The sequence below is a fragment of the Thalia democratica genome, chromosome 1 (assembly GCF_965202585.1).
Source record: "Thalia democratica chromosome 1, ktThaDemo2.hap1.1, whole genome shotgun sequence".
NCBI classification, from domain to species: Eukaryota; Metazoa; Chordata; class Thaliacea; order Salpida; family Salpidae; genus Thalia; species Thalia democratica.
In genome coordinates, this window is record NC_139165.1 from 55,083,904 (window position 1) to 55,094,163 (window position 10,260).

The window sequence follows — 10,260 nt, forward strand, 5'->3', positions numbered from 1 at the left end:
GTTGAAAAATATGTCTTTAAAACGGACATTGGTTGTAAAAAATCTTTAATTAGACCTTGTTTCAGAAAAGCTAAAATTGTATAAAACAGGTTGCAAACATTTAATACGTTCTTTTAGAAAAAAAGCAATCTACTAATTTATGAGTTTTTTAGTTTAAATTCTCTCACAATAAATCTTTCAGTTTTCTTAACTGTTGACAAAAACATCATATTCGTTTTAAATCTTAAGTCAAAAGTGTTTAGAAAGAGTCAGCATGATTTAGTTTTATATTGATATACTTAGCTTTTAAACTTTGATAATTTAGCTTTTTATCATTCGAAAAATGAATGAAGAAGAGATAATAAAAAAGTTATATGTAAACACGATTTCAAAAACGACCAGTGGCAAAATTAATTTTTCCAAAGAACAAAGACTATGTGGAAGTAATTACCACAGGAATTCGTATCGCGTGGGATGGTGGAATGTTTTCTTTGTAAAAAAATAATTACTTGAATACTATTAAAACAATAATTTTAATCAAATACAAAAAAAATAATAAGTAGTTTATAAACTTTTTATTTCATCTTTTAGATCAACTACTGATAACTTTTTCTCAACATGTAATTTATTTTTTTTTAATCCCTTCGCTTCCCTCCTACAGATTATTTGTTTACTTTTATTAATTTTGTACAAATTTGTTATGTATTTTAAACAAAGATTCTAGAAAATCATCCTTTTAGTTGTACTTTTTTGTATAAATATGTATTTTATTTTAAAAGAAATTGTTTTTTGTATGTACCGAGTTGTTGCTTTTTATTTTAAGCACATAAGTTTAAACTTTTAGGATGTTTTTAAGTCCGTGTATTTAAGAAATAATTAAGTTAATTAAGTATTAATTTTCCGACAAAGCTTTTGTATAGTAGATAATAAAAAACAAGATAAGTGTTTTTATACACGTAGTAAAAATAATATAATCTATTACTTTAAACAAGGTACAATAAGCATTTAGCTAAGGTTTTAATGCTTCAAATAAAACAGTCTGTACGGTAATTACGTTTAAAAGAAAACAAAAATTATTTTAATGGCAATTTAGGTATTAATTAAAATTTGTATATTAAACTAATGAAAAAATAGTTTCTTAAAAATTAATTTCTAGGAACAAAGAAAGAAGGTGTTTCAAACTAAAGTTAATAAAATAAAACTAAAATTGTTTTGGTTTTTGGACTAATGTGTAAATAAAAAATTAACAAAGTCAATTCAATAATTGCACTTCAAAATTTATATTGATTATTTTATGCACTTGAACACAACAAATCGACACGTAAAATTAATAGCTCGTCATTAGCTTTATAAAAATTAAGAATTTAGATTTGCTTCTTTTAACGTTATAAGATAACAGATTTAGCAAGTAAAATCAACTATAAGCATGTTTTGTTATGGTGTCAAATTCATATTTTATATAAATTTAAATTTGAAATAGATTAAATGAAAGAAAAAAAAAATAATTTAAAGAGTTTTATCGTATATAACTTTTGTAAATTATTACTATTTTTTTAAAAGTCAATGAGTTTTGGAAATGATAAAACAGTTAGTAAAACCTTATGTCTTTATTTATTATGTTTGTTTAATGAGAAGTTATACTATGTGTAGTTTTTTATAAAACTTGAAACATTGTCGAATTTTCTTAAAAAGGTAGCTATTCTTATAACCTAAAAAAGACAACTTTGAATATATTTAAAGTATAGTGTAGTAGAGCAAGCAAATTTGCTTTAATCAGATATTATTTTTATACCTTCTAAGACCTTAAGAGTAGTTTAAATTAAATATTATAATACAATAAAAAAATATTACACTAGAAAAATAAAAGTTAAAGGGTTATCTATTAAGTGATATTTTGTTTAAAATTTTTTCAACTTTGTCTATGTAATAAGAAATCAAATGCCTGTTAATTTAATTACAATTTAAACAGTAAATCATATTTTTGTTTGAGGTAGTTTATTGCTTATCATGATAAAACCTGGTTTGTTTTTTTGTTGGATAGCAATTTCTATTGCTTTACTTAGAGCATCTGAGGAATGTTGTTCGAAAGAAACAAAAGAAAACGAACAACAACAAGATGTTGAAGAAAATGTTGAAGAAAAGAAAAAAATAACAGAAGAAGACTACAAAGGGGAGTTGCTTTAAAAAAACTTGTGTGTAATTCAGTATATTTTAAATTATTAATTTTGAATATAATTCACTCTATTTTTAAGTAACGTAGCTAATATTAGTCGATTTATCTGTTATAAATATCAATTTGAACTTTATTTTTTTTCTAATTCAACACAGCAATTTCCTTAAAGATGATTAAAAGCTATTATTCATGCAGAATAATATCTTTGTTTTTAAATTTGAATTAAGTTCAAAATTATTGGCTATAACACTTTAAATGTTTATTAACGATATTGTTTTGTAACTCCTTATTAAGTATAAGTATTAAGAATTAAGTAAATTTTGCATAAGAGTTATTAAGTGTTTAAAGTTCTTAAATAATTTTGTGAATCATATTATATGTTTTATGTTACTTTATCAGTTTAAATTTTTTGTTTTCAATTTTTTACAGTTTTGACTTATAAAGCTAGTTTCTACCTAAAACGTAATAAAAAACTAAATTAAACTTTTTTTACAATACGATTTAAACTTACTTAATTTAAGATACACTTGTTAAAATGTTGAAAACTTAGAACATAGTTGTCAGCTTTTTACTCTTCGAAATGTAGCTGTTGTTGTATATGTCACGGGTTTTTAAAATTAAATCGTCATGTGTCTATTTAAAAAAAAAAAGTAAACAAAAGTAGAAGTTTCAGACGTTTAGGAAATTTCATTAGTAAAAAACCTGCTTTGAAAAAAATTTTAGTCCCAAAACTGTGGAACGTCTTAAATATTATACGTCAGTCCATTGTAAAGGACGTCTTAATCTGGCAAGCTGTCTGACTATAATGACTACTGATGTTTTAAAAAATACGCTTAGTGCCTAAAATTAATCTTCATGTAAATAAAAAATAAAGCAGATAAATCTTATAAAGCACGATTTGCTGAAAAAATTGTTTAAATTTTGATTTATTTTAAAAGACTATTAGACTTATTTTAATTGCTATTGCATCATAACAGGACCAGTAGAAGACAAGCACTTTTTGCAAATTAAGTTTGACGAAGACATTTGGTGTAATGAAGGTGAAGTACAGGAAATATCAAACTACTTTTTTAAACATCATCCGAACAAAAGCCCAATAGTGCTTGTCAAACCAAGCAAGGTTCATGATGTAAGTGAATACAAGTTATTTGCTTTATAAATTTTCAAAATAGTACAAAAAAATTTCTGTACATTGCATAAGTAAATTTTAAAGTCTTAAAGTTAAATTTTAAATTTTATCAAAGTTAAATATTTAAATGTTTCTTTTAACTGAAAGGTAGATTCATCGGAAAAATAATACGAAGTATACTTTAAACTTAAAATATATTTGTTTAAAATTTTATATTCAATAACTTTAAAAAAAATATACACAATACTGATATAACTATTTATCGTAACTATGTCTGCCTGTTGAGTCCTTGTAAGAACGAAACCAGGTCTCAGACTGTCACATGGATAGTTGTTGAAAAATTTGTGTAGTTCAGTTTAGTACCAAGATACAATATAAAAATGCTGCTAAAGTAGCTGTGAACAAAACACGCCTAAAAATATTCATAGAAAAAAAACTAAGTTTAAAAAATAAAGTTCAAAGATTAGCATATGCGACAAGTAAAACATTTATTTTTAGAGTTTTGGGTTTCCCAAGTTAATTGGAAGAAATAATTCGAAAATTAAAAAAAAACTTAATACTACTTTTTACTGACTAGACTTTGTTATTGCTAAAAGTTTAAATAAAAAAATAATTTAAAGACTTGTAATAAAATACTTGTAAATTACTTCTATTTTAAACACATTTAAGTTGCAACTTTAGTTTAATTACTATACCACAGAATTATTTTGTTTGAAAAATGGTTTCAAACTTCGCTCCACTTACGCTAAAAAGTTAAAAAATATTTAGACTTTTTTTGTTAAAATAGTAGTAAATAGTAATTTTTAAGGAAAATGCAACAAAACAAATTTAACAGTATTACCAGTGTAAACTATTAACACTTAAATTTACTCTTTTTTCATAAAACCATCAGTTTTCAATTTAACAATAGATGTTCTTCTTTGAACAAAACTAAATAATAGTAAGAATTTATTTATAAAAACAAAAATAAAGTTTATAAAGTCCTCACATATTAAAACAGAAAAAGTTAAGCTTTAAAACTGAACTTAGAGAAATATTACTACAGGTCTTCTTCATTTAGATTAAAACATTTTTATTTCAGAAGTTTATGAAAAGTTTTAACTTGAATCTAATACAGAAAACTTTAACTTTCAAAGCAATTATAATTATTTCCTTCAGATGTTTCAAAAGTAATCGCCGAAATGACTTAATGTATAAATACTAAAAAATAATAATTTGATCAAAGACCAATTAAAATTTATGTTAAAACTATTAGTTTAAAAACGTGATGTAAAATGTTTAATAAAAACAATAGAAACTACTAAATATAAAAGTCTACAAATTAAAAGAAACATTAAAAAAAAAAGTTTATAAAACAAACTATTTAAAAATTCCACTTGTTACTATGTGCTGGATACTTTATTAAACAATTTAAAAACTAACTATATTAAATTTTTATAAACGATTGAACTACAATGAATAGCAAAAATGCAAGTTTGAAGTTGTTTAGGCACAACGAAAATTACAAAAATATGGTCTGTGAAAAAGTCTTCAATAGAAAAAAATAATTTTTTTGGCTTTGTAAATAGATTGGAACTTTGAAAAAAAAATACAATGATATAGTTAGATTCCGGAGTAAAATAAATGGTCATTAAAAAAATTTTAGTACAGTAACCTGCCGCTTAGGTACGCATTTATTAGGTACGAATTGCCGGTTGGGTACGCGATTTTTAGTCGAAATACGCTGTGTTAAAATGCTTTTTATTACTTAGAAATTCCAAAAACAAACCTAAAGTAGTATTACAAAAGTATTATATTTTAAAATATCTTATATTGTATCAAATCTAAATAGACTAAAACTAAAAAAACCAAAAGAATTACATATTAAATCCATTATCAAAAAAAAAAGTGTTAAAGTTTATTTGTTTACTGAACTTATAAAATCTCCAATCATAGGGCTTAAAAATATTATAAAAGAAAAACTTATAGTATTCATTTAAGGTTTATTTAAAAATGTAAACATAATACAATTTTTTAGTTTATATTTGTTGAAGATAAAATAATTTTAATAACAATACTAAAATAAGTACAGTTTTAGATAGAAAATTTACACTTAAGCTATGATACTTCTGTTATTAAAACAAATTAATAATTTTGTTATAAATATAACATATTTTAAGTTTTAGAAGGCTAGTTTTGTAAATTAAAAAATCTTGTAACTCAATTTTTTATAATCTTAAAAGCTTGATTTAGTTTAATGTTTCTAATTATTGGTGGTATGTGTTATAAATTTTCTGTTTTCAGTTTGTGTATGCATTAAAAAAGAATTAGTCTTATTGGTTTTGTGTCAACAAGAATTTTTTTTTGTCAATTATACATTTTGGAAGAACTTGAAATTCTATAAGTAATTTCAAAGTATCTGTTAAACTTTAACAACTTATCAAGATTTAAAAAAACGCTTAGTTATTCGATAAAATTCTTTATTCAATTTATTCTCAACTTATATTATCAAAAAATTAAAGTTAAACAAATTAAGCAAGGACCACTAATAGTAAACTTATAATATTTTAAATTAAAATCATCAATACTTTTACCAAATTAAATACTGTCCTGAACAATGACGTTAAACTGTATCCAAGTGGTGTACGACTCGATGACCAAAAGGTTCCTTCATACACCAGATCCCAGGACTAAATATTTTTAGTGCTTTTTTTTTGTTGTTTAATAAACTATACTTAAAATACTAAAAAAAAAAAATAAAAGTGTTAACAAAATAATTTGATAAGTAAATTTTTTAACTACATTTTGATGATTTCAGTAAAAGTTAAAATGCTAACTTATTTAATTAAAAAAATTAATAAAGTTAATACTTCAGATAAAAATTTTAATAACAGTAGGCAAAACTTTTTATAATACTTATTTTTAAGAAGACTTAACCAAAAATAGTATTTTTTTAATTTTTTTTATAAGAAGCTTATGTCTAATATAAAACTTCAATAAAAATATATCAAACTAAAATGTAAAATAAAACTTTTATTTTATATATTAAACTAAACAAAATTTATAAAAATTAAAAATCTATGTATTTTTGATAAATTAAGAACAGGGTATGTTTAATATTCTAAACATAAAAACATTTATTAAAAAAAAACTTGTAACTAAAAACTCAAAAAGTTTTGGTTTAATACAGGACAAATACTATGGCCTTTTAATGGTTGACCCTGACGCACCAAGTAAAGATGATCCAACTAAAGCTGACTGGCTACACTGGGGATTGTACAACATACCCGGGGATTTGCTTAAATATGAAGCCCTTGATGTAATTGAGCACGCTGCAAGTGGATATTCTCTTATGGATTGTTTTGCCCGTGTGTTTAATTGTTACTAAACAGTTATTTTAGTTTTTTTATCAAAATTCTTAATGAATATTTTTAAACTTTAAAAGTGTTTTGAGGCTCAGCTACAAGGTATTTTATTGTCGTAGGTTAAACAATTTACTTGTGCGTGACTTGTATCAAAAATAATAAGTCCAAACTTAGATATTGTTAACCTTTAAGATTTTATCAATTAACGGATATAGGTATAGTTGCACAAAATAGATTTATACACTTCGTTATAAAATAATTATCATATCTTATAGTTAATTGGGTTTACAAAGCCAAAACTAATTGGTTTATATATATGTTGTTTTTGCATGGTAAAGGATTTTATAAAGTCTCCAATGTTTAATTGACAATTAAAGATTTAATAGTTCTTTTGGGTATCTGTATATAAAATTAAATGACTTAGGTTATTGTAGATCTGATAGCTTAAGTTTCATGTACTAAAAATTAAACTTAAAATATTTAGTACAATACTGTTTGTAGTGATATTAAACCGTTTTTATTTATGCTTTTGGACAAACCTAAAGACTTGTTTTTTAGAAATCGATAAATACCGTTTACTATAAAATGTAGTTCTTTAATTTTTGAACTACTATTTTTCATTTCGTTTTTTTAATAAACCGAACAAAATGTATATTAAAAAGATATAACTTAGAGTAGGGGTAGGGAAAGTACGGCCGCGGGATAGATCTCACCCGAAAACAAAATTTTTTTGCCTACGGGTACTTTTTGGATTAAATTAAGTCGTACAAAATAAATACAACTAAGTTTTTTTGTTAAAAAATATGCTTTTAATTTGATTTTTCATACAAAGTTGTGCTTATTAAAATTTCATTGTATTACATTTTTGCCGATAAAGATTTCAAATAGCTAAAGTATCATTTTGTAAATATTTTTAGACTGCAAAAATTTTTTGAAATAAGTCCAGGCCGCAGAAGAGGTTTTCTAGTTAGTTGAGCCTGCTGATTTGAACATCATTCACTTCTAAATTTGAGTATTTACAGGGTTGCCAACTGTTTTTGGCAAAATTTCTCCAGGTGTTCAAAATTTCTTCCAAGTTTTTAAAATTACACGTTTTAAGGTCTATTTTTAGTTTAAAATTAAGTTAAAAGCAAAAAACTTTGTTAAAATAGTATAACGACATTGAAAGGATATCTGAAAGCTTCTTTAAATGTGTTTAAAAAAAATTGATGATAATAAAAGAATTTATCTGTGTCTATACGATATTTTATTTATATGATAAGTTTTTTGTGTCAAATCGAAGTTTTACAATATAATATTTAAAAATTATTTCGAACTCTAGGTTTAACAACTTATAACTAGGTTTAATAGCCATTTTTGTTTAAAACTTCAGGTTTTTTAGTGATTTTTGTTCAAAATTTTAGGTTTTTTTTTCAAAATTTCTCAAAATCCAGGATTCAAAATTTTTTGGTAACCCTGAATATACAGTTACATTGTTTAACTTGGCATCATAGTTTCAGCACGTCTCTTTGATACGACTAATAACAAATTATTGCAACGTAAGTACTTACTTTTTAAAAGTTTAGTCAGTATTTATATAAATTTATTTTAACTTTTTTAAAACGTATAATGCTGAAACAGACTATCAAGCACCGAGCCCTCCGAAAGGTAGCGGACCTCATCGCTACCAAGTCATATTAACTGAGCAGAAGTCCGGAGCAATTTATAAGGAAATACCCCGATGTCGCAGCAGAAACAACTTCAACACAACTCAATTTATTGAAAATAACAAAATGACTGAACTAGTTCGCGTCACGTTTATTACTGAAAACAGTTAATTTTTTAAACTAGCTTTTTGTAATTTAATTAGAATAACAAATTGGTGCTTTTCATGTCGTAATAAAATGAAACTGATCAAAAATATAGTGTATTTAGTATCAACTTGAAACCTAAACGGCTTAAATTAGTTTATTTATAATTAAGCTAAAGTATGCATTGTACTTTGTTGTACTACATGGTAGTGATCTACCAAATCCAAGATTCGGACTCGGATTCGGACGAATTCGGCCTTTTTCGACTCGGATTCGGCCGAATCCCAAATTCAAAATGAGACTCGGACTCGGATTCGGCCGAATCCGAAATTTTGGATTCGGTAGACCACTTTAAACTTTTTGAATTTTACCTATATGTTTGTCTAAATTTTAATGAAATGTAAAACTAAATATTGGTTTCACGCTTGAGTGGATAAAAAATGGTTTTTCACACTTATAAAAGCTACATCAATTTTGATTAAGAGTTTTGCACACAGTATAAAAACTATGAAAAGTGTTAGACTCTATAATAAAATTAAGTACATAGTTAAAGCGTTTTATCTCAGTTTGATGGATAACAGCTTATATTTAATCATCATATGTTTAGTTTTTTATGTTTGCTCATTGTAATGAACTGCTGCAACTTAAAAAAGAAAAAAATGCAACTTAAATATGTAACATTAAAGCAGATGCTTGCATACTTTTAGCTATATACTTTTTGTTCATATTTTATCTTTCAATTAATTGATAATTTTAATTTATGGCATATATGTTATACATACCTTCAAACATTTTAATATTTTATTTTGAAAACAATGTTCTAAAGAAAAAAAAAATGTTAACAATAAAGTCTTAATTAATTTGAAATGTATCTTTCGCACGTTGCTTGTGGTTGGTCTGATGGACCAGGTTGGCTACGGCGCGAAGAGTGTGGGTCAACACCCCTTTTGTTGATCCCTCTGTCAATGTTACGTTGGCTACAGCGAGTTTCGGGGTTGTTGACCTTGTCTAAAGTATGATGTATGTTCTCTTTAGAGAACATACTATCCTTTTTGGGGGGCTTGGATCTATTACTCATTATGCTATATCAAGAGTTAGGTGTGGCCCACTAGTTATTTAATTAAATTTAGATATTTTAGATATTTAGATATTTAGATAAATTTAAACATTTAAATTAATCAAATTTGATTTGTAAATTTCAGAGATTATTAAGAGCACCAAAAAGCAGCTTGCTTCTTAATTAATTATCCACAACAAAGCTTATTTATTCAATTTTATGCAAAACCAAAAGTACAATTAACTTCAATTTAATTTTATCAACAGCAGAGTTTATTTATTCAAATTTATGCAAACCAAAAGTACAATTAACTTCAATTTAATTTTATCAACAGCAGAGTTTATTTATTCAAATTTATGCAAACCACAGTAAAATTAACTTCAATTTAACTTTATTAGAAATTTCAATTTAAGAGACAGAACTAAAAAATAAGAGATTAATGACAATACTCACAATTTAGCACATAGGAAGTTCAGCTTGAGCTTTCACACATCTGATAATTCAAATCTAAGGCGGCAATTTAGAAAGTTAACAAATTAATACAAAAAACCCCTAATTAGAGAAAGCTCTTTTGCTGAATTTAATTTATAGCCAGAGGCGTTACAAATGAACTGCTGCAACTACTTGCATTATTAACTGTTGAACTCTGAATATTAAGAGAATATTTAGAGCTTGCTGCAGTTATGAGAAATAAGGCTTAAAATCAATGATGCAACATTTCTTCAAAAAACTTTTGCCTAGTGATTTAAAAAAGTTATAAAAGCAGCTTATATTTTTTGAGTAAGAAA

General features: G+C 24.9%; 1 protein-coding gene across 1 annotated transcript; it reads left to right on the forward strand.

Moving 5' to 3' along the window:
* Positions 1-1,945: 1,945 nt before the first annotated feature.
* On the forward strand, positions 1,946-8,519 carry LOC145844593 (putative odorant-binding protein A5). Its single transcript, XM_082951994.1, has 4 exons — positions 1,946-2,147; positions 3,128-3,281; positions 6,451-6,628; positions 8,246-8,519. The coding sequence occupies exons 1-4, from the start codon at positions 1,987-1,989 to the stop codon at positions 8,440-8,442; spliced, it is 690 nt and encodes a 229-aa protein (XP_082808120.1). The 5' UTR covers positions 1,946-1,986; the 3' UTR covers positions 8,443-8,519.
* Positions 8,520-10,260: the final 1,741 nt, after the last annotated feature.

Coding starts and splice junctions, on each gene's coding strand:
- LOC145844593 (XM_082951994.1), top strand. CDS start 1,987: ATGATAAAACCTGGTTTGTTTTTTTGTTGGATAGCAATTTCTATTGCT. Junction 3,282..6,450: donor AACCAAGCAAGGTTCATGAT/GTAAGTGAATAC, acceptor GGTTTAATACAG/GACAAATACTATGGCCTTTT. Junction 6,629..8,245: donor TCTTATGGATTGTTTTGCCC/GTGTGTTTAATT, acceptor ATGCTGAAACAG/ACTATCAAGCACCGAGCCCT.